At 55.2% G+C, this 23,915-nt stretch overlaps 1 protein-coding gene across 1 annotated transcript in view; it reads left to right on the top strand.

Moving 5' to 3' along the window:
- Ern1 (endoplasmic reticulum to nucleus signaling 1) overlaps positions 1-20,115 on the top strand; it is a 54,803-nt gene extending 34,688 nt beyond the window's left edge. Inside the window, exons 11-22 of the mRNA XM_004630028.3 lie at positions 552-670; positions 3,764-3,955; positions 5,282-5,558; positions 6,365-6,455; positions 6,725-6,914; positions 7,521-7,620; positions 8,056-8,255; positions 11,356-11,503; positions 12,422-12,549; positions 14,391-14,514; positions 14,874-14,941; positions 15,938-20,115. Of these exons, the coding sequence (XP_004630085.2) occupies positions 552-670; positions 3,764-3,955; positions 5,282-5,558; positions 6,365-6,455; positions 6,725-6,914; positions 7,521-7,620; positions 8,056-8,255; positions 11,356-11,503; positions 12,422-12,549; positions 14,391-14,514; positions 14,874-14,941; positions 15,938-16,150 (1,850 nt within the window). The 3' untranslated portion in view covers positions 16,151-20,115. The remainder of the gene's footprint in view (positions 1-551; positions 671-3,763; positions 3,956-5,281; positions 5,559-6,364; positions 6,456-6,724; positions 6,915-7,520; positions 7,621-8,055; positions 8,256-11,355; positions 11,504-12,421; positions 12,550-14,390; positions 14,515-14,873; positions 14,942-15,937) is intronic.
- The last annotated feature ends 3,800 nt before the right edge of the window (positions 20,116-23,915 follow it).

Raw genomic sequence — 23,915 nt, 5'->3', positions numbered from 1 at the left:
CCAGGGCCAGTGTGCCATGGTTACTGGGGATCGAACCCCACTCCCTGCGCTTGCCTAAGTAGGCGCTTAGTCCACTGAGCTCTCTCGCTGGCCCTTCTCTGGTTCTCTTATGGGTAGCTCACGAGGTGGATGCTTCTATGTAGATAAAAGGAGACTAGGAGTCCAGCTGAGTACCGAGGTACTGTTCGAGTATGGGGCTTGACAGAGGGATGCTGCTGGGAAGCACTACAAAGGGAGCTTGGACGTGATGCTTCACCTGTGAGGTGCACACACCCACGCCACCTGGCTTTGCATGCTCCCAAATGTCCTGGCCCCTCTGGACAAGGACATGCTTTGTTCCCCCTGGGGCCCTTGAATACTAAGTTCTGCCCAAGAGGAATCTGATTTCTGCTTTGATGCTGTCTCCCTGGCCTGCCTCTCCTTTCTTCTCACCTTAGAATTGTGTTTTTGCCTGTGGACCCCACGGGCTAGCAGGTGACGCTGTAGTTTAGGGCTGAGTGCTGTTGTTACCTGGGCAGCTGTTTGCACTAAAGGTTTGTTTCCTCTCATAGGACACCATGAAACCCCGCTGTCTGCCTCTACCAAGATGCTGGAGAGATTCCCCAACAACCTGCCCAAACATCGGGAAAATGTGATTCCTGCTGACTCGGAGAGAAAGAGCTTTGAGAAGGTGAGCTGGGAAGTGAGCTGCCCAGCTGCCACCGACCTGTGAGGGCTGGGGCACTGGGGTTCGCCCTCGCAGGGAGGGCCACGCCAAGGTCCACGGCACCGAGCTGAGTGGGAGGGCAGACGGGGCCCAGCAGGGAGTGGCAAGGAAGGGAGAGTGCAGGAAAAGCGGCGGGGAGAGCAGAGGGAGGCGCGGGTGAGCAGGAACTGGAAGGCACTGGAGGGAGAGCGAGGCCCAGGCCTTGAGGTACGAAGGATGAGGGGTGCAAGGAGACACAGCTGTCAGGGGGCTGTGGGAAATGAGCTCCTGTGCCGGCAGGATGGGCACAAGAGCAGACCTCTGTGAAGAGGGAGACCTAAGCGCTGGAAGCTGAGAGCAGCCTTCTGAAAGTGGCCTCCTAGCCAGGCACGGTGGCGCACACCCATAACTCCAGTATAGAGGAGGCTGAGGCAGGAGGATTACCGAAAGTTGGAGGCCAGTCTGAGCTAGTTTGAGACCGTCTCAAAAAAAAAGTCCAAACACTAAGAAAATGGCCTTCTTTGGCTGTGTGGTGTGGCAAAGCCTTGGGCTGGTAGGGCCTGGGGGAGTGGAGCCTCAGGTAGTCGGGAGGCCATCCCAGGTGGTGGCTGCTGGGAGAGTCTGTGAGACTTACGAGACAGGGTGTGCCACAGGGCTGTGGGCTCTCAGCAGAGACAGAAAGTCGAGGAGAGCTAAGAGGGGATTTTCCACACAGAAGTAGGCAGTACCAGGGCTTGCCTAGATCTCAAAGCCAGAGTGGGGAGAGTGGAAAGTGCTCAGGGCTGCATTCTGAGATCGTGGGTAAATGAGTCCAGCAGCCCGCTGAACTCAGCCCCGACCTTCCTTATCTCCTCTGCGGTGCTGTCTGTTACTTACTGCCTTCCCCCGTCAGAGGCCTGGGGTCAAAGAGGCCATTGTCTAGGTCCCCACCAGTCAGCTCTGTGGGGCATGGCGGGTGCTCTCAGCAGACGCCCTGTGTGATCAGCAGAGGGGCCAGAGAGACACCGGGGGTCTTGGGCTGGGATGGAGAAAGGGCTGAGCTGGAGACAGGAGGCCACCGACTGACTTGGGCGCCCAGGCACAGCAAACGCGTCTGGGAGGCGTCGGGGGGTCCAGGGGAAGGGGTCCAGGGCACAGTGCCTGTGTCCTTCCCTCTGGAGATCGCCAGGTTGGACAAGTCTGCGATATTAAACACTTGGAAAATAAAGTATAAAGAAGGAGAGAAGACAGCAGGCAGCTAGCTAGCCATAGCAGCTGGTCCAGATTATTTTTCTCTTCTTTCCTTTTTTTTTTTTTTTTTTTTTTTGTACAGAGATTGAACCCAGAGTCTTTCACACTGAGCTGTTACATCCTCAGCCCTTATTATTATTTTTTTTTAAGAGCAGAATATATGTATTAGGGGAAAAATGCTGCGTCTGAGAGAGATTCAAAGGGGTCCTGAGCCCAGTCCCTTTTAAAATTATTTTTTCTTTTCTTTCTTTCTTTTTAAATTTAATTCGTACAGAGCCTCACTATATAGCTCAGACCCACAGTGATCCTACTGTTTTCAGCCTCCCCAGCACTGGGATTACAGGCGTGTGCCACTATACCTGATCTATGTGGCTGGCTTAGTATGCCACTGGGGGTGGTGGGGGCAGACGTGGCATGTGGTACAGGGATCAAACCCTGGTCCCTGCGCTTGCCTAAGCAGGCGCTTAGTCTGCTGAGCTATCTTATGGGCCCTATTTTTTTCTTTTTCGAGAGAGTCTAACTACGTAGCCCAGTCTGGCCTCAGACTTGTGGTGATCCTCCTGTCTTAGCCTCTCCTGGGGTTATAGGCGTGAGTGAACCATCATGCCCAGTTCATAGTACAGATTTTCATGTTCAGCCATCTGATCTTAAAACATCTTTTTTAAAAGCCATCAAAATCCTGGCAAGCACAAGGGCCTGAGTTCAATTCCCAGTACCAAAAAAAAAAAAAAAAAAAAAGCCATCAAAATATTCTCAGATATGACTTCATGATGGTGAGACTGACTTTTTGAACACTTAGGAGCAGACAGGTATTAGGAGTATCACCCCTGTCGTAGACTCAGCAGGCGTTCCTCAGCCTGCTGTGCGCCAGGCAGGCCACACTTGTCGAACTGTGAGGACACGGAGGGAGGCATGAGCAGAGCAGGATGTCCCTGGAAGAGCTCGGAGCCTTTGGGAAGGGAGAGAAGGGCTGGAGAGGCAGACACCTGCGATGGTGGGATGCCACTCCACGCGGCACAGCAGCACACGCAACCAGGAGGCTGTGTTGCCTTCTTCAGGCAACACTAACAACCTGCCTTGAACACTAGGTGTTGGAGAAGAGCTCAGTACATTTTTCTCAAAAGTTACAGAAACCAGGCACAATGGCGTATCCCTGTAATCCCAGCCAGGCCTACCTAGCGCGCTCCAGGCCAGTCAGAGCTCCTTGGCAAAGCCCGTCGTTCTCAGTCTCTGCATATATTCCATGCGGCTCCAGAGGCGCAGGGGGAGGGCTCCTTTAATCTGGGGGCTCTAAATAAAAAATTTTTTTAGTAAAAGCTAAATGCTTTCTGATGCTTTTAAAAAACTTTGGAAAAATTCCAATATTTGGATAATTGATTTTAGTTTTGGAGTTTCGCTGAAAGTTTACAGACTATGAGAACAGAGTGTCAGTACTTTACAGGCACCTGCTGCCCATGTGGGCAGCTTTCTTTTTGCATGTGGCAAGATATTATCAAAATGACTACCAACGTCTAACCAGACTGTTACAGATAATTTCAGGTTCCCTGAACACCAGCTCTGCCATCAAAGGAGGAAGTGTTTTGTCTTTAGAAGATTTTTCAAAAGAATGTCAGGATCTGAAGGCATTTCCAAAAATACTGCTCTGAAACTGGTTTTTGAGCAGTAGCAGCCACTGCAGAAATGTGTGGTGTGTCAGAGCGATGGCTGGGAGTGACGACGGGCACAGGACTGCGCGGCTCTTGATGAGCTAAGAGGGAAAGCAGTGTACCTGGGAGCACTTCCGGTCATTCACAAGTGTGTGTCTGGCTCAGAACTCTGTGGTGATGTGGTGACTTTGTTCCATCCAAGGTTATCAACCTGGTTGACCAAACTTCAGCAAACGCACCCAGCACCGTGTCCCCGGATGTGGAGGAGCAGCTGGCTCGTGCGCCCGCCAAACCCGAGGCGCCTGTGGACTCCACGCTCAAGGACGTGGCCACCATCATCCTGAGCACCTTCCTACTGGTCGGCTGGGTGGCCTTCGTCATCTCCTACCCCCTGGTGAGGCTCGGGCCGGCTGTGTCCCCGGCACCCTGCAGGCTCCTGTCAGCGAGGCCCAGACAAAAGCAGCCATAATGTTGCTTTTCACGTTTAGAGCTCAGTATTTGTTTACCTTCCAAAACGTTATAGCAGAGGAGCTTCTCAGAAAAGATAACTTTGAACCTAAATTTAGTATTTTTCAATACACAGGTGAGAAAGGTAATATTTAAATTTGCCCACAGAGCATTTTGAATAGTTAATTCTATCTTCCTTTTTAACAGTAAGAATAATGGATGAGACCCTTTCCTCTGACTGCTGTTAAAGTCAGCTGGTGTGGAAAAGGAGCCTTCAGCTTTCTAGTGGGAGATGAGCAGCGAGCATTACGGGGTTAGGAGGTGGTGGGTGCGAGGAGAGGTCGGTCCCTTTGGCAAGTCGCTTAAGCACTGTGGCGTCATCTGCTCCGGACGCAGCGTTCCTGTGGGAGTCAGGTGGCAAAGCCTGCATGCACTTGCCATCTGCAGGCAAAGATTGCTCTGTGGTTTAAGTCCTGCACTCCTGTGAGGCTGTTAGGCGCCTGCTGTTCACAGTAGAGTAAAGTAGGTTCTGCGAAGCTGAGTACCTTCCTGGCGAGTGGTGCTTCAGGACTTGAGTGCAGAAGGCACAGCTAGAAGCCCCCAGTGCCCGTTGGCCATGCCTGGGCCTTCTGTCAGCTTCCCCAGCCTGGGCCGAGGAACCACAGGCCGGTGCTGCCGCCGCTGCTGCTGCTGGAGCAGACCGTTCAGAGTCTGAGAGGAGCGGGTGAGGGAGGCAGGCGATGGAATCGGGGGCAGGTTCCTGTCCCCCCAGCTCATGCTGGCCACGTGGCCATGCGTGGGTGGCAATAAACTTCTGAGTCCCTGCTTGCTGTCTGCCTCTGGCTTGCCAGGCACCTGCTAACTTCGTCAGTGCGCAGCTCTGGCCTGCTTCTGCCCCTCTGTGACTGGCTGTTCTTTCCTTTTGGCTCACTTTTATACCCCCTCTCAACTTCCATGTTGTAGAATTCTGAATTACTTCTCTACAGCCTCCTTCCTGTGGCCCAGCCTTCTACCTGGGGCAGAGCCCTCTGGTGTTCTGTCATTTATCACCTAGCCAGCCCGCCAGGCTTGGACGTGGGTTGTCCTGGGAAGGCCTAACTGGCAGAAGGACCCACAAACTTCCAATGGACTTGGCCAAAATTTCATTCTGTCGTCCTCGGGCTCCTGGTGACTTGGGAGTCCTCTGGCCTCCTCTGCCACGGGGAGCTGCCCCTTCCCTGCCGATCTCCCTGGGGGAGCACCATCCAAGTCTGACGAAGCTGTATCTTTGCAGAGCATGCACCAGCAGCGGCAGCTCCAGCACCAGCAGTTCCAGAAGGAGCTGGAGAAGATCCAGCTCCTGCAGCAGCAGCAGCAGCTGCAGCTGCCCTTCCACCCGCCTGGAGAGCTGATGCAGGACGCCGAGCTCCTGGACACCTCCAGCCCTTACTCAGAGAGCTCAGGGACCAGCAGCCCCAGCCCGTCCCCCAGAGCCTCCAACCACTCGCTCCATTCCAGTGGCTCTGCCTCCAAGGCTGGCACCAGCACCTCCCTGGAGCAGGATGACGAGGGTAGGCCCCTTGCCACTTCTGTGCTGCTTTGTGTCCCCTTTGTTGCTGCATGCAAACCATAACGCACCTTCCGTGGCATCTCTGTGAGATTAGAGAGGGCTGTTCCCAAGGCTGCGTGGTGCCCCTGCCTTCCTCCCACACTGTGGTCCTGAGGGATGGGCTCCTGCCCCCAGAGGACTTCACAGGTTGTGTCAGTGCTCCTCCCATCGGCCCTGCAGGGTGGAGCTAACCCTTAGGCTTGTGAGAACTCCAGGGCCTGCGAGTGGACAGTAGAAAAGAGCAGCTGCGACCTACTTTCAGGAGTGACTGAGGCCAGAGGTCAAGGCTCAGATTCTGTGGGGACCGAGAGTGTGGCGGAACCCCAGAGTCCTGGCTCTCGAAGTCTCTTCAGTTTACACTTCCACCATCTCCGCTGGAAGGCTCAGGCGCAGAGCTTCAGGCTGGGGCAGCCTGGTGCAAACGGTAGCAAGCATAGCCCTGTGTCTCCTGCCAGAGCCTGGCACACGGAGCCTCGTAAGTCCCAGTTTCCTGCTTGAGTTGAAGTCAGGAAGTTGGTAGCCATTTTTAGCCCTGAAGGGTTTTGGAGGTTTTTTTATTGTTGTCACTCTTATTTTGTCTTTTTGAGACAGGGTCTCACTATGCAGTCCAGGCTGGCCTTGAGCTCACTTTGTAGTCCAGGCTGGCCTTGAACCCCCAGCTATCCTCCTACCTCGGCCTCCCAAGTGCTGGGATTGTAGGCATGTGCCACCACACCCAGTGGTAATCACTGTTTACAATGATTTCTTCTGTCTCATGTTTTGTTCCAGAAGAGGAAACCAGCATGGTGATAGTTGGAAAAATTTCATTCTGTCCCAAAGATGTGCTGGGCCATGGAGCTGAGGGCACCATTGTGTACCGGTAAGTGCAGAGCCAGTCCCATGCCCCCCACCCCCGCGTCTGGTGGGCAGCACACCAGTACCAGGCTCCAGGGCCCCGAGACCAAAGCAGTGCCCAGCACTCACCTGAGAAGAGCAGGAATGGCCCAGCTGCCTGGAGGGCCAGGCCTGTGGGCTGTGGGGCCACGAGGTGGCCCCGGTGCCACAGGGCAGCCCTGTGGTCCGGGGTCACATCTTCCTTCCACAGCCCGACGTGCACTCCGCATACACCTGCCACCCCTTGTCATGCAGGGGCATGTTTGACAGTCGAGACGTGGCTGTGAAGAGGATCCTGCCCGAGTGTTTCAGCTTTGCAGCCCGCGAGGTCCAACTGCTGCGGGAGTCGGACGAGCACCCCAACGTGATCCGCTACTTCTGCACGGAGAGGGACCGGCAGTTCCAGTACATCGCCATCGAGCTGTGTGCGGCCACCCTGCAGGAGGTGGGCCTGGCTGGCCGCGAATGCCAGCGTTGCCTACAGTTTGAGCACAACTGCCGCAGCCTCCCCTCCTCTACCAATTGGGGTGCTGTTTTAGGGACTGCAGACTGACTATTGTTATCATTTCATTTATTAACTTCACTGAAGTTTAGTGTAGTGAGGTGCACTCATCCTAAGTGGACGGCTTGCTGTACATGGACAGACGTGCGTGTGTGTGTGTGTGACCACGCACGCCCAGTGCAGCACGGCCTAGTCTACTCTGCACCCTGGGGCTGCCTTAGCTTGCAGTGGGGACAGCCCTGCCCGCTTGCCTCCAGGAGCTCAAGTCTCATCTTCTGCCTCTGTTTTTGGCCCATGTGGGCTTGGAGTTCGCTGGTTGCTACTCCAGGCCAAAAGATCCAGCAAGCTCCCCAGTTTTGAGGCTCAGCGATGAATTTGAATCTCACTTTATCTTTCCCGTGGTAAATTAGTACACTGGAGCTTTACTTAGGTCAGCCCATTCTTTCAGGAGGTCTTTGGAAAACACAGGTATTGACGGAGAATGTTGGATCAGAAGCCAGGAAGGCCTGATGGCCGCGTGCCCTGACCGGGCCATTGCATGTCTTGCAGTACGTGGAGCAGAAGGACTTCGCCCACCTTGGCCTGGAGCCCATCGCCTTGCTGCAGCAGACCACCTCGGGCCTGGCACATCTCCACTCCCTCAACATCGGTGAGAGGCCTGTGCTGGCAGGGCTGGCGGGAGGAGCCACAGCTGCCTGGCGCTGTGCTTCCTTAACTCCGCGATGTGCAGGAGCGGGGGAATGTCAGATGGTCTCTAGACACAGTGCGTAAGAATTTAAGATAGAATCGTGCGTAGCTGAAAATCAGAGCTTTAGAGATGGCAGCGAGCACATCGGGAGTCTGCTGGGGGCCCAGCCGTCTTGGAGGAGGCCAGGGCAGCTGCGTGAGCAGGGTAGCAGCGGCGAGCCTTTAAGGCGAGCACCCGAACTGCAGCCCACCTGAGCACTGAACGCTGAGAGCTTAGTTCAGAAGAACCAGGCAGCAGTCCTTGGCTGCTGGGGCAGTGTGGCTTGCATGCCCACAGGGGCGCTGCTGCCCTAGGCTCACCACCTTTGCCTTGTGTGACGGGCGTTCTCTCTTTCAGTTCACAGAGATCTGAAGCCCCACAATATCCTGCTCTCCATGCCCAATGCACACGGCAGGATCAAGGCCATGATCTCGGACTTTGGCCTCTGCAAGAAGTTAGCAGTGGGCAGGCACAGTTTCAGCCGCCGATCTGGGGTGCCAGGCACCGAGGGCTGGATTGCCCCCGAGATGCTGAGCGAAGACTGCAAGGAGAACCCTGTGAGTAACAGGCTTCGTGATCTGAAACCACAAACTGGGTTAGAACCTTCCCGGCCAAGGGTGGGGCTGGGGCACGCGTTGCTGGGAAAAGACATTGCTGGGCCCGAGAGCTTCCTCGCCAGTATCCCATGTGGCCGGGTGTTCAGACATAAGGTGGGACCAGAACTGGTCTTTTCTTTTTTCCCTACTCTTCCAATCACTTTTCTTTTACAGCACTAATGATTGAAAGTAGGGCTTTGCACACCAGGGGAGCAGTCTGCACAGAGCTACTTCTCTAGCCTTTTGCTTTTGTTGGGAGGGACTCACTAACTCCCTGGCTGGTCTCCAACTTGCAGCCCTTCTGCCTCAGTTTCCCACGTAGCTAGGATTGTAGGTATGTACCACCCAGACTGGACTCTTCCAATCACTTTTAACCTTTATTGTTTTGGGTAGCTGGGATAATCCAGACTTGCATAAGAGGATGAGACCTCCAGCTTCACTGTTTTTTACATTTAATTCTGTTTTTACAGCTTTTGACTTTGAGACTTTGTAGACATTACAGAAAATTGAAAGAAGTTTCTGTGACCTCTGTGCTTCCCCTGGTCCCAGCCTTTGTTGTATTTGGCTGCATTTGCACTACCTTTTATTTATTTGTCACTGAAGCCTGAGAATATAAATCGCAGGCCTCCCAGCCCTGAACAGGGAGCACACGTCTCTGTGAGCAGGCACAGCTGCCTCCTCGCCACCGTGCCCGCATCACGTGCCACGCCCGGGTCCTGAGTGCCGTCTTGCCCTCACCCTCTCATCTGACTGTTGCTGCATGTCGCGTTTCCCATCTGTCCCCTAACGGTTTTACACGTGGGGTCTTGTGTGCCAGGACCTGCTGAGTGTGTTGTGTTGCATTTGACTATCTCTCTAAATTCACAGTGGTCTCTTTCTGTTTTGTTCCCCAGCGCTGGCTTTTTGGAGCCAGGTAGCGGTTTGTAGAATGCCCCGTTCTGGGCTTGTCTGTCTCCTGCAGGAGACAGGGCTTGTCATTTCTCTCTGTTCTTCATACCTCTTGTGAACTAGAAGTGAGGTCTCTTGGCTCGATGGAATGCAAGTGAAATGACTGGGTCAAGGGTAGAGCCCAGGTCGCTGCGCCGGAAGGTTCCTGATGGCAGGCGGTACATTACCACAGCGCCTGCCTCTTCAGGGATGCCAGCTTGGATTGGTTATATCAGCTGTCTCTGCTGCAAAAGTTCCTCCCCCCCCTCTTTTTTTTTAAGCAAGTCCTGCACAAGGTAACCCTCAGCAGAGTGTATGGCAGTCACTGGCCCGGTAGCTTGCATTCTTGCCTGAAGCATTCACAGCAATGACATTCTTCTACATTTATTTGTCGGCATTTTTTAGGCAAAGAATAGCTGTGTTTTTACACCCTATTTGCTCATCCTCCCCCTCCTCCTTGGCCTTTTCTTTTCCGTAGTCACTGTGGCCTCAAGGACTTTTTTTGAATGTATTTAGTTCAGGGTCTCACTATGCAGCTCAGACTCATGGTGATCCTCCTGTCCTCAGCCTCTTGTGCTGGGATTACAGGCGTGCGCCACCACATCTGGACTCCGTGTCTGGCTCAATGACCCGGGGGTGATGCGGGATCCAACCCTGGTCCCTGTGTTTGCCTAAGCAGGTGTTTAGTCTGCTGAACTCTCACCGACCCAAGGATTTTTCTTTTAAAAGAGGGCCTTGCTGTCTGGCTCAGGGTAGTGCTGAACTCACTCTAGCCCAGACTGGCTCAAACCTGAGGCAGTCCTCCTACCTCAGCCTCCCAAGTGCTGGGAGAGTCACGTGCCACTGTGCCCAGCATGGATTTTCAAGTAGTATCGTAATCAATTTTTACTTTTGCCCTTTCTTCTGATACTCAGATTGTTTCAAATTTAGCCAACAAGAGCCCCTTCAAGCTGGTGTTGGCATCCTTTTGCCAAGAGTCCACTTGTGGTTGAGTGTCTCACTCAATGGCACAGAGGCGCACCTTGCCTGGTGTGGTGCCACATGCCTGTAGTCCCAGCGGGAAGCAGGGCGTGGGTCTATGGGAAGGCATGGCTGCAGTTGGGCAAGGGCGCCAGCTGTGAGCTGTGCCTTCCTGTCCCATACCTGTCACCTGCCCACAGAAAATTCTGAGTAGAATTAAGAGTCCCAGGTCTAAGATGTGAGTCTTGCCCTGGTTTGTCACTAGCAGCTTGTCCTGCTAGCTTGTCCTTAAACACTTCTTTTTGTTTCTTTATCTGGGATGATGTCATTTGCTCTGCTCCCCAACAAGGCTGCCGTGAGCTGAGCATGCTATATCAGGAAAGGCTTTTTTGGGCTGGTGAGATGGCTCAGTGGTCTAAAGCACCTACTTAGAACAAGCTTAGCAAAGCACAGGGACCGCGGTTCAATCCCCCAGCACCACATGCCAGCCAGCCCCGCCCCCTGGTGGGCTGAGCTGCCCCCCACACACAAAATAAATAAAATAATAATAAAAAAAAAAGACAAGGAAAGGCTTTTTTGGTCAATTTGGCTTTGTCTCCCAGGTTGTCTGGTGGAGAATCTAAGAGGGGAGTCGTCAGTTAGGCTGCGAGCCATGCTTGGGCCTTCCACATGACACCCAAAGTAGTGTGAGCTGAAAGCCACACTGCCATTAGTCCCGGGGTGCAACAGGGACACAAGCACATGAAGGTCCCTCCAGCACAGACCTCACTGTTGCGTGGGTAAAAGTCTCTGACAGCCAGGAGAGCTTCCAGGGGCCAAGTGCTGCTGTCCGTGGCTGTTGTCGAAGTGCGTCAGATCTTCATGCAAGCACTGATGACAGGCGCAGACCGTCACTGTCCTCCCCTTATGTGTGAGGAAGCAACGGCTTCCCAGATTCCCAGAGCTCGTATCCCTAGCACTGGGCCCCTGGCCCCTGGCCCCTCGCCCTCCACTGTAACCACGACACCAGGGCGGCACTGCCAGGAGCCCTCGCTGCTTGGGGCCCCGCATGTCCATCTGCCGACTCCACAGGACACCTCCTGGGCTGATGCAACCACAGCGCTTTGTCCCTCGCTGGCCACAGGGGAGGTGAGGACTCCACCTGAGGCTTCTCATGCCCTGTGTTTCTTTTCAGACCTACACGGTGGACATCTTCTCCGCAGGCTGTGTCTTTTACTACGTTGTCTCCGAGGGCAGCCACCCTTTCGGCAAGTCATTGCAGCGGCAGGCCAACATCCTCCTGGGCGCCTACAGTCTTGACTGCTTCCACCCCGAGAAGCACGGTGGGTAGCCGGGCCCTGGGCTGGGGTGGCCTCTGCGCTCCCGGCCTCCCTGCCACCCGGCTGCGTCCCGGCCTCGGGGAAGGCCAGCTCTTGCCAGGGCTAGGGTAGGGCTGGCCAGGGTGGCCCTCGGAGCTCCTGCTCCCATGTGACCTGGGTAAGGCCCCTCTTTTCTTCCAACTTGCCCCGTGAAGGTTGAACAACCGGAGGCATTTTTGCGCTGGCGTTGGGGCAGATAGCTCTGTGCTTTGTACACTGCGCTCTGGAAGGGGCTGTAGTCATCAGACGCAGTTGCTGCTGGGCTGGGAACACGCAGGCTCTGCCCGCACTGTCCTGGCTCAGTACAAAAAGCCTTCCTGAATTCGGGAGTTGTTGGGTTATCGTTGTCCCGTGCTATTCCAGTGCTGCCTTTTGAAAAATTAAAGCTGAATTGTTTTGCTTATGGGTTAGTTTTTATTATTCACTATAGAAAAACAGAGGAGTAGAAAGGCTGTTAATTCCATTATGTGGGGACTAGGGGTACTTAGTGCCTTGGGGTACATTATTGCGATCACTGATCCACACGCTCGTACTTTTACAAAGATGAGGTAAAGCCGCACACACTACTTACAGCAGGCGCATTTTGCAGCTTCATTTAAATGCTGTGTCAACCCGTATGTAACTGCAGGGTCCTCGGAGGGCTCAGTGTCCTGCGCCTGGGGGCACAGCACGGTGCCTCCCAGCCCCTGACCTTGGGCATTTCGATCAGCCCTCCACAGGGTGCAGTGAAGGTCCCTCGCTAGGGAAGTGTGCCGCCGCGAGTTCTCAGTGACTTCGCTGGAATCCTGCATCAAAGGATGTGGACATTCCTAAGGTGTTTGGGAACTCTTGTGGCTTTGAGTGCAGCATGACAAGTTGCCTGTTTATTTTTCTCCCTTATAGAAGATGTCATTGCCCGTGAGCTGATAGAGAACATGATCGCGATGGACCCCCAGCAGCGGCCCTCGGCGAAGCACGTGCTCAAGCACCCCTTCTTCTGGAGTGTGGAAAAGCAGCTCCAGTTCTTTCAGGTACATGCATCTGATCCTCCATCCAAATCTTCAGTGTCTTCCAGGTTTTGAAATGTAGGCAACAATGACAAGGAATAAAAGAAATGATCCCCAGTCCCATAACCAAGGCGTCACACTGTGTATACAGTTTTGTGTGTCCTGCCTTTTTCGAACCATACATAATATTTTAAGGACTTCTCATGTTAGAGTTCTGAAATCTTAGTGGCTGTAGTATGTCACATAGGTCTGCCATAATCTTTAAACTTCATATCATGGAATTTCCAGATACTCGCAAAGGTGGAGCGGGTAGTTCTGTTACCGTCCCCCGGCTTCCACCAGTACCAACTTCTGCCCTCTGCCCACCTTGGATTATTTCAGGCAAATCTCAGGCATCATGCAATTTCATTCAAGTGTTCTGTGAGCCCGGTGACCACGGGTTCATTTGGTGGTTGGACAGCTGTGGCTTTGTGACCTTGCCAGGTGGCTTTGTGGAGGCTGTTTCTCGGATTTACATGGTGCGCACCCCTGGGCCTCCCGCCTAGCACTGGCCCTGAAGAGCAGGCCCATGGGACAGGGCTTTTCTCTGGATGTGGACAGAGTGCACACTCTAGTTTGGAAGTGACTGTCACACTGTCCTAAAGGAGGGGGGAGGGGTCACTACTGCTTTCCCAGACAGCACAAGAGTGTGGCATCAGAGCAGCCACTGCGTCCCAGAGGATGGGACATGCAAATTGCCAAGTCTAGGGCACTTGATGGAAAAGTCAGAACAGGAATAAAACTTACACAGAGACATAGGTTAGGGTCAGTGTCTCTAAGACAGATGTGTTACAGCTAGCTTCCATCCACATCAACTAGCAGTGACTGCCTTATAGCCACCAATGTGTCCCCAGCATGCCCAGGGTGGCAGTCTAACCACTCCAAAGCCTTTCTCTAGAATTTCAAATTAGTTCAGCCAATCTGACTCCATTATTTTCAGAGGAACACTGTGATTCTCTCAGGCTGCTTGGCATGACCAAGGTGTGGCTCCCCACTCCCTATTTCTTCAGCTAGGGACCCATCTTACTGCAGGTAGCTCAGAGAGGCTGGTATTGGGGTCTCCACCAAATTTCCTCTTTGGAAAGAGGGCTCAGCTTGCTTCCTTCCTTCTTTCCTTCCTTCCCCCCACCGCCTCCCCTCCTTTCTCTCTGTCACCCTGGGAACTGACTCCAGGACCCTCACCCTGAGCTACATTCCAACCTCCCCCCAACCTTTGAGGTGGGATCTTGCTCCATCCCTTGAGTCGCCCTGGCTAGGCTTGGACTTGTGATCCTCCTGCCTCAAGCCTCAGCCACCCAGAAGTTGGAGTTCTAGCTCACGTCACTGTGCTCAGCTTGCTTCATGTTTCTCTAGTGTCCACGTGAGGAGTGCGGCCCTGCTAGTGGAATTCAGCAGGGCCTGTCTCAGTGTCAGTCAGTCAGTTCAAGCTTGTTCTTCCCCCTGGTACTGGTTCACTGGCAGAGATAGCTTGTGTCTGTGGCTCTGTGTAGGTGTGGCACCTGTGTCCGGAGACGCACTTCCCAGGTGCCTGCACACCTGGGCTTAGGCGTGCCTCTCCCTGTGGCTCCCTGTGTTGGGCACGGGGTCTCTGGCCTGTCCCTGTGAGTGCTAGCCAGCCACAGCTGCCCACGGATAGAAGCCCTGGGTGCGGGTGGTGGAGCGCAGCGCACTGAAGCCCCGCTCTAGTGGGCTGCAGCCTGGGCTTGGGGAGCCTCAGTCTCTCTAGCTACGCGTCATGGCCATTGATGACGTCAGGATGAGGTCTGTCCTTTTGGGCACAGCGTCTCTCACACTGCCCAACATCTGTTGCTTTGTTTCCTTCCCAGGATGTGAGTGACCGAATAGAAAAGGAGTCCCTGGACGGCCCGATCGTGAGGCAGCTGGAGAGGGGCGGGCGAGCCGTGGTGAAGATGGATTGGCGTGAGAACATCACCGTGCCCCTCCAGACAGGTGCGTGTGCTGGCGTCTGGGAGAGGCTTCGAGAGCGGTGGCAGCGAGTTTTAAGGGGCTAGCATGGACAGAGCAGGTCCTGCTGGCTGGGCTCCATGTCCCTTTTCTTGGTGTTGAGATTTCCTTGGTGTGACTTCTGGGGCCGGGTTACACTTGTAGGTTTGGACCTGGTTTTTCTAGTGACAAGTTCACGCCAGTGTCATGTCCCAAGGGGGACGGTGGAATGCCATGCTCAGGTCTGCTCCCAGGACCCCCTGAAGTGATGTCCTAGTCCAGCTGCTGGTCCCTGGGGCCTAGGAATGGTTCTCCCCTAAAGATGTATTTGTCACTTACCACTGCATCCCTTAATGTTTTTCTAGATCTGCGTAAATTCAGAACCTACAAAGGTGGCTCTGTCAGAGATCTCCTGCGAGCCATGAGGAACAAGGTACAGGGCCTGAGGCTGCTGGGAGGAGGGTGCTGCCGCACAGGCGCCCTCCTCCTGTCCAGTCCTGGGGACGCCTTTCTTCCTACTGGGTTCCACCTTTCCAGGCTCTGTGGGCTCTGCTGGACCTGCCAGGTTAAAAGCTATCTCCTCCCTCATGTGGGTTTTTCTTGGGGTGTTAGTGTGCAAGGTTAAGCACTGGGGAGCAGTGTCTCTGAGCCCATGTCTTTAACAGGGCTCAGCTGCCCTCCATCTGCCCAGCAGCCACCGCACAAGCAGAGGTGGGAGCCTCGGGCCCCTTCCCATACGCACCTGGTTGCCTGCTTGTTCTCTGGGGGCCTAGGGATGATTATCTCTGTGCTGTCACCAAGCAACCTTCTAACAGGGGCCAGTGCCAGGCAGAGGGTGACCTCTAGGCTCATGGGCCATACCCCTCAGTTCTAGGTGGTGTCGCCTTGTGTGGAGCGGCAGGCCCTCTGGCCTGTGCAGCCCTGCGCGACAGGCTGCTCTGGTGGTAGGGCCCCTGCTCAGCTCAGGCTTGCCGTGAGGCATCTTCCTGAAGGAAGGGAAGCGGGCAGGCTGACTGGGACACGCCGTGGGCCCATAGAGCTCCTTTCCTTCCGAGAAGCCGCTAATGCTGCAGTAGGCAGAAGCACCGAAACGGATTGAGAGGCAGATTTGTTTACATCAACGGGCATTGACTGGAATCATTCTCAGAATATCAGGCCTGGCTCTCTGGTGGTCTAGAGCTTTATGAAATAAGCAGGCAGGAAATACAGAGGCAGAACAGCTTGTCACTTGGGGATTGGTTTGTACAGTATGCATCGTAGCGTCCAGCTATGCGTCACAGTGACCAGCCATTTCTAGGAGACAAGAGCAGCTGGAAGTGGAACAGGAGCTGTTACCTGGGCAGCGAGCACACTGCAGGGTCCCGGCTGGGCGTGTGTGTGCGTTTCCTGCCACGCCAGCGCTGTCTCTTATCCGCCAATCTGTTTGCAGAAGCACCACTACCGGGAGCTGCCTGCGGAGGTGCAGGAGACCCTGGGCTGCCTCCCTGACGGCTTCGTGCGCTACTTCACCTCGCGCTTCCCCCACCTCCTCGCACACACCTACCGGGCCATGGAGCTGTGCAGCCACGAGAGACTCTTCCAGCCCTACTACTTCCACGAGCCCCCCGCGCCGCAGCCCCCAGGGACTCCAGATGCCCTCTGAGCCGCGGCGCCCCTTCTGTTCCAGTGGCCCCAGTTGTGACAGCGGGCCTGGTCTCTAGCCTGGAGCTCGACATCACCCTAGCCTAGCGGGCAGACCAGGCTTCCCAAACCAAGTGCCTTGAGCTGCGCCGTCTGCGGCCAGCAGAGGGGGATGCTGCCCCCAGGAGGTGGGAGAAGCCGCCCTGGAGGCCCCTGGGGAGCTGGGAGGAAGCTGGCCTTGGAAGCTGCTCTCTAGATGTCTGCAGAGGCTGGCTCGCCTGAGCTGTGAAAGGAGCCCTGCTGACCTGCTGGACGCCTCGCCAAGACTTAGGGCTGTGTGCAGTTCCTGTTTGATATCCGCCTGTGGACCTCCCGGGCAGGGAGTAGAAGAGTCCTAGGTTTTGGCTGCTGCAGGCTGGGCCGCAGGAAGTGCAGCCTTGGCTGGGTGGGGGCTCAGGCAGCAAGGTCCTGAGGAGGGGGATGTTCAGAGGTGGAGCCTCGCGGCCCAGAGGGTGGCAGAAGGCATGAGTGACGTCAGGGACTGGCCAGCGATGGATGGCTGCAGGCCGTAGACAGGTCTGCGGGTCTCGGGGAGAGGAGGAGGATGCTCTGTTCAGGAGGCAGCGCCAGCGCGTAACACTGGTGGCCTGAGCAGTAGTCTGTGGTGGGTCATGTCCTGGGCCACCAGGCAGGAGAGAAAGAGGTTGCTGCCCACTAGCAAGGGCAGCCAAGACCACAGGGCCAAGTCTGGGGGGTGAGTGGGGGCAGCTGAGTAGGGGCCCCCAGCCACCAACAGGAGCGCCTGAGCTGCTGGGGGGTCGGGCTGCTCCATCTGTGGCAGCAGGTCGGGACACTCGTGCAGAGTCCGGCCCAGGGCTTGGGAGCCGCAGCCAGAGGACTCTGGGCTGTGTGGGCCAGCGTTTGTGCTCCTCCTGCGAATGTTAACAGCTGCATTTTGATCAGACCGTAGAATGCTAAGCTAGCGTAAGTCACTTAACAGGAACTTACTTGTGAAGAAGAAATGTGGGATATGAGATCTTCTGTTTCGTGTGGTACCAAAAATCTCTGTCCCCTCCAGAGGGTCCCGTTGAGATCTCCTTGTGATGCTGAAGGGCGAGACAGTCTAGCAGCACTGTAAACATATTAATGTCAAAGTAACGCTCCTTAAGTTAGGCCACTTTTTTTTCTCTAAAATTAAGTTTTTTAACTTTAGTTTCAGTCAAAACTTCTTTTCCCTCCTGAGAGCCCCAGAGGTTAGGACACAGCCGGCCCGAGGGAGGCAGTGCTGTGCGTCTGCTGCTTCCGCGGAGAGGTCGCTGCCGTGCAGCCCCCCAAGAGGAGCCTCAGTTCCACTGATCCAAGCAAGCGTGGCATCGGCAGCTTGGGGCACTGACAGAGTCGCTCCCGCTTCCTCCTGAGGAGGTTTTCAGACTGTTTGTGTCAGGGCTCCTCATCCAAAGCTTGTTCTGCCTCTGAGGAATTCAGGCCACTCTCAGAAAGGCCACAATGACCTTTTTCTTAATGCCAATAGATCCTGCACCTTTGAAACTCAGGAGTGACCCTGCGTAGGCCTTGGGACCGACCACGGCCTTTTGCTGGGCTTCCTTGGCTTCTCTGATTGCGTGTTCATCTTCCGGGTTCGTGGCCAGGCTGGGTTTTCTTTTGCTTTGATACATCTCTGCCAGTTGTGCCTTCCACAGGGCCCTCCACACGGCTCCAGGTTGCTGTGCCTTGGGTCAGAGGTGACAGCCCTGGAGAGCGCAGGGACGAGGGAGGTGCCGTGTGTCAACCAGCAGGACTGCCACGGCACTGCAGCTCACCGTGTGCTTGCGGATGTTTTCTCTCCAGGAAGTGCCCGGGTGATTTCTAGCAGCCCAGTTTGTTGTCATCTCCCCATTTTTAGCCCAGTTTGCCTGGAGTCAGTTTTTCAGGTTCCTTTTCCGCTCACCAAATGGATTCATTTCCCAGACTCCTTTACTCCATGTATTTTAGTTGAGGATGGACTGCAGTAAGGTGGGCAGGTCCTGGGGTACCGGGACAACCAAGAGCCAGGCAGCCCCGCCTCTACTTTCGGAAGGCTTCTGGTGGGACAGCGCATAGCCCCGGCAGCGGAGAAGGGCACGTGTGTGAGGTCCGCACATCTGCCTTGACATGCCCGCATCCGTGTCCACCGGCCCTGGGCCGGTCCCTTTGCCTGTTGTCTCTGCTCACCTCAGGACCCAGGCGCAGTCAGCCCTCCAGCTTGGTCTCACAGACACGTTTTGCCATCTGGTGCATCCCCCAGAGCCTGGAATCCCAGGTCCCTGCTGCGCTCATCAAGGGCAGCTCTGCAACCTTGCACCCCTGCTTCCAGCTGCGGGGCTCTGGGGTTCTGGAAGGCTGACTGTATGCCATCGCCCTCCTCGGGACAATGCCAAGTTGTACCTGCTGGGAGTCACAGAACCTTATAATTTATTTGGGTCTCGTCTAGACCCACGTGCGGAACCCTCCTGTCCGCGCACCCGAACCCTTCTCTAGTTGCTTCTTGAGTCTTTTGTTGCAATTGTTGAAAGTGCTGCATGTCATGAGGCCCCAAAGCACTTGCACTTTTAAGAACACCGGAGTCCCCTGCCCAGTTGCGGGGCGTCTGGGGCATGGCTGCGAGGCCTGGGCCTGGGGCTCTGCTCTCTGTCCCCTCTGTGAAGCAGCACTGGCCAGTCACCTGCCAGCAGCACACAGAGCAGTAGGTCCAGCAAAATGCTTGCTTCCAGCTCCAGGAGAGGCTGTGTGTGTGCTCAGCGATCAGTTACCCCTGGTGGCTCCCTGTCACTGCAGGAAGAGAAGCATACTGGCTGCTGAGGGAAGTGTCCACAGGGCCACTCTCCAGCAGCTGGCCCTGGGCCCAGGGTGGTCTTCCCCCTGTTGACATTCTCCATCTGTTCCCTGGATCCTTATCTCTGTTGTTGTCACTTGTTGGTCAGCGGGTATCAGGAGAGGTGGTGGGAGAGGAAGTGTCGCAGCCCTGGAAGGCGCCTCTTTCCTTCCCGTTTGCCTGCTCCCATGGTGTCTCCCGCTGTGCCCCCGGGCCCCAGGCGCAGGGTATTCACTGGCAGCCTTGGCCTTTCCTGGAAGGAGGTCAACGGTCACCCTGCGCAGGAGCCCAGCTTCTTCCTTCAGGGTTGGGTCCTTAATCGTTTAAGCCCAAGTGTCTGTTCTGTTCCTGTTTTCTATTGTCTTTATGAAGCAGTAATTTTCCAGGAGGGACTCGGGCTCTGGTGTGTGTTTCAGTGCCTCAGTCCTGTCTGTATTCACTGGAAGCTTGCAGTGGATATAGCTGCCTCGAGCTGCCCGCTGGCAGCCTGCCCCACGCTGGGAGCAGTGGTCCTTCCCAGGACCCCCAGGCTGCGCTGGGGCAGCCCCACACCCCTGAGCTGTGCTGGTCAGCTGCGTGGCGTTCTCGCGCATGACCCTTGTGTGCTGTTCTTTTTTGCAGTGACCTATTTATTGAACCTATTTATATTTATTTAATTTTTACTCTGAAGTATATCGAGTTACATTTGCACTTGCTTAAAAGCACATCAGATCCGGTTTGGACGACACCCCTGGCCACTTAGAACTGGAAAAGGAAGAGTTAAACTGTATCCTAGCATGACATGGTCGCCATGTCTTTACTGGGTGAATAATCTGGTCGGGTAAAATGCTAATTTGTAGGTGATTTTTTTTTTTTTAAGTCATGTGCCATTGTGTCTTCTCTGTGGATGGTTGTTTTAATTGATGTGTGTTAATTGTGTGATACAATCCTTCTTTGTGGAACCTAAAATCTTTTTAGCTTTATATTTTATGAACTGCCAGATTTTTATGTGTATTTTTAAAGCTTGATGATATGAGGGTTGTTATCTAAAGCTAAAGTTCTATTTTTGTACTTTCTGTACAGTTTTATAATTCTGCTGATTGATGATGGGATCTGATGCTGAGCCAACACAAATAAAGGTAGTCTTAGGTCTGGGAGTCCATTTGTCCTGAAGACTGACGCGCCGCCCCCAGGCGCGGGGCTCGTTCCACCGTCTCGGGGACGGGCCTTCTGCGAGGCTGAGCAGCCAGCACGGCTGTGGGAAGACAGAGCGTCCCGGTGTGCACAGGGCCCTGGCGGAACTTCCTCCTGGGGCTCTGTGTGGGGAAGCTTCCATCAAGGCGCAGGAAGTTCCCCAAGGGGGTACTTGGACTGAGTTCCAGGAGGGTGGCCAGTTAGAAGGGACACGCCAAGATGAGACTGAGACTCAGAAGAGAGTGCGGAGCGCGTGTACAGGAGGGATTCTGGGCCCAGAAAGCCAAGAGGGGAGAACTGCTGGGGTCACTTGGCTAAGCAAGCCCCAGAAATCACTCCCCTGAAGCACGTCAGCGGCACACAAGACAGCCACGCGCATGCCAGGCACTTGGGCCGCTCTGCGTGCAGGTGAGAGGTCTCCCAGTGCAGCCCCCCAACCCGGCCCAGCCTGCCTGGAGGAGTCGGGAGGCGCTGCGTGCTCTTGCTCCAGGCTGGGGCTGCTCACCACAGAAGGCCCCGAAGGGCCTGCCAGACCCGGGACAGCTCAGTAGGAGCAACAGGGGGGCAGGCTGTCCTGTCCCCATCTCATCTTAGGAAAGCCCAGGAGTAACAGGACTGTCTCCCCCACCTCCCTCCCTCTTTCTCTGAAGTGCTGGTCTTGAACACAGCCGCATTCTCGGGAGAAAGCGAGCTTGTGTCACGTATAGCACTGGGGACACGTCTCAGACTCCCCTTGGGCTCCTAATAGGGCCAGGATCCGTCTTCGCAGTGGCCCAGGTCTGGGAGCAAGGCCATCTGGTAGCTCCTCTGACTCCCTCTCCTGCCTCTGAGAAGAGGGTGGTGCAGGACCTCGGGAGGCCCCCGGCAGAGGGACTCGGCCACGCCCTGCGTGGTGCTGTGAGGGTTGGTGGTCCAGGGGCCTGAGGTGGCAGCAGCTCTGCGTGCCGAGTCAGCATCCGCCCTTGAGGGTGCAAGAATGCACACGTGCATTCCAGTCTGCCTTCAACGGTGAGTGTACCCACTTACACTTCTTGTATTTGTACCGTCTGTGACATTTGACCTACAGTCTCTGCCAGCTGTGGTAGCACACACTTGTAGCCCCGGCACGCTGGCAGACTGCAGCGGGAGAGCTTCAATTTTAGATGCCACCGAGGCAGTTTAGCAAGACCCTGGCTCAAATGAAAAGTGGCTGGAGATGTAGCTCAGTGCAGAGGCCCTGGCTTCAGGCCCCAGTACTGAAGAACAAAGCAGCACGAGATGGGGGTGGGGATGGGACTGGGGAGCTGTAGCTTCTTTTTAAGGACATCTTTCTGAAAATGTTCTTGTCCGTACGTTTGCAGTACCTAATGACCACATTCCTCATGGAGCTGGTACATGCACGCAGCATGTCGCGTCCCTTCCCGCCCTCCATTTCTTGGTGCCCTTTCCCTTTTGCAAAAGACCTATCTCCCCATTTCCTGTTAATCTATTGTTTTGTTCTTTATATTTTGGGCTTCTCATATAAGATACTGTGCAGCCAGGTGTGGTGGCACAGGCCTACAATCCCAGCGCTCGGGAGGCTGAGGCAGGAGGATTGCTGTGAGTCTGAGAGGAGCCTGAACTGCATAGTGAAACCCTGTGTCACAAACACCCGCCCCCCCCAAAAAAAGACCATGCAATAGTAAAGCTCGTGTGGCCGATGGCAACCATCGTACTTCACTTTAGTGCGTGAGTGGCCTGGCCCTCGGCAAGGCCAAAGCCTCGGTGGCCTTGGGACACCTGCAGGACGCGGCCCGGGGAAGCCATGCTGGATGACGCGGGGAGGCCTCTGTTGTGCTGCTTCTACCTCTCACCGCTGTGCCCTCCCCGCCCACCTTCGCTTCCTGGCTGGCTGGAGACGCGCAGGTGTTCTGAGAACAGGCAGGGGACGCAAAGCTAGAAAAGGAACCCCCAGCGTGGGCATGGCCCGGGCAGCGGCCCAGGCCTCGAGCACTGGGCCGAGGGGCTCGGGCTGGAGGCGGCCGCCTCGCCCCAGTGGAGGAAACAAGGCTGTGAGGGAGCCTTGCCCTGCGGCCAGCGATGGCGGCCAGGCCCTGCAGTGCAGGCTGCGGCCTGCGTGCGTGCTGCCCCACTTTGCATGTGCTTGAATGATGGGGCTGGAGTGGAAGATGGGGCTGGAGGGGCTGGGAAGAAAGGAGAAGTTTGGACCAGAGAGATGTGAGAGCTGGCGTGTCCTTGTTTCTGTCCACAGTGAGGGCTCTGCGTCTCAGGAGGACCCTACAGTGGCGAAGCGGCCTCCCGAGCGGGCCTGGGAGTGCACTTCCCTGGCTGCGGGATTTGGACTCAACCCTTCCGCAGAAGGATCTGTTGCCAGCCATAGCACAGGACTGCCCGTGAGGTGTGAGTCACAGCAGGCAGGCCGGGAGGGGAGGCACCACAAAAGCTGCCCAGCTGGCCACGGGACCCACAGAGTGCCAGCCACAGCGCGCAGGGGCTGCGGAGGCCCGGCTCGCGTTGCTGCCATTTTTCTGCCTCAGGACTTGAGGAAGCAAACCGAAGGGGCAGCCTGGCGTGAGGGGAAGGTGGCTGGACTAGATTCACAAGACAGATCCGGAGAACCAGTGACAGTGGCCGAGGAACAGCCACTACTGCCTTTGGCTGGAGCTTTTCCTCTGAGCTGAGGATTTCAAGATGACAGCAGGCTTCCCTCCCACACCCAAGCCTTACCAAGGAGAAGAAATAAAAAGCTGTCTCAAAACGGGGGGAGCTATTGGGACATTCAGGGGAGAACAGATCCAAGAGGGAGGCTTCAGCCTCACAGTGGTGAGGGAGGAGGAGGTCAAGTGCAGCAGAGGCGACTCCCAGCGCACCCAGCCCATGGGGCCCATGGTCAGCTGGTGTCCTCCTGTGGGGCCCAGCGTTCCCCGATGGCTCCCTGCCCCCACCAGCGCGTAGCAGGCTCTGGGGGAGGTGTTTCTGGATAAAGCAGGGTAGACAGAGGCTGAGCAGGAGCAGAAGGGCAGTCACCATTGTCACCGAGGAGCTGGTCCCACCCAGCAGCTCCCTTGCAGGGCAGGGGCCAGGAGCAGAGGCAGCAGCCAGCCAGCCGCACCCCTTCCTGGGCCCCGCCTGCAGGCCAGGGCGTAGTCCCTCCCTGCACCTTTGAGAAGACGCAACTCTGTGGGATGAACCTCACAGAGGGGTGACAGCGGAGGACACAGGCTGAGGCTGGAGGAAGCAGAGTCCCATGTCCTCAGAGATATCCCGGGAGGGGAGGCATCACATCCATTCGCCCTGAAAAAGCAACTCGGAAACCTCAGACATGAAAAGACAAAGGTGTTAAAGTCAACAGCAATCCAGAAAAGGATGTATAATAAAAATACTGATTTTCAAACAGAAAGCTACACAATAAAAAGGCTATAGAGAATAGAAGGGAGACAGAACACCCCTATCAAGACAATTTCAAATCAGTTCTCCTAAGGCAATTTGGTTTTGCTTTCCTAATAAAGATTTACCAGTTGGTCCAAAACAGAGAGAGAGAGACAGAGACAGAGAGAGAGAGAATATGCAGCACACACAATAAAATGAAAGAAAAGTGGGGACAGACTGACCATACCCAGAAGACGACCCAGATCCTGACATCTGAGCATATGGCCTCCCCTGGTACTCCAGTTCATCTGGTCAATTTGGCTAGATTAAGAAAGTCCTGTTGTTTTTGTTTATCTTTTTAAAAATTTCTTTAAAAGCCTCAAAAATAATAATGTTTTTAAAACATGTAGTAGAC

This window comes from Octodon degus, unplaced genomic scaffold (assembly GCF_000260255.1).
Source record: "Octodon degus isolate 3935 unplaced genomic scaffold, OctDeg1.0 scaffold00033, whole genome shotgun sequence".
Lineage (NCBI taxonomy): Eukaryota > Metazoa > Chordata > Mammalia > Rodentia > Octodontidae > Octodon > Octodon degus.
The sequence above is the reverse complement of the archived record's forward strand: the minus strand, read 5'-3'. Positions and strand labels throughout refer to the sequence as shown.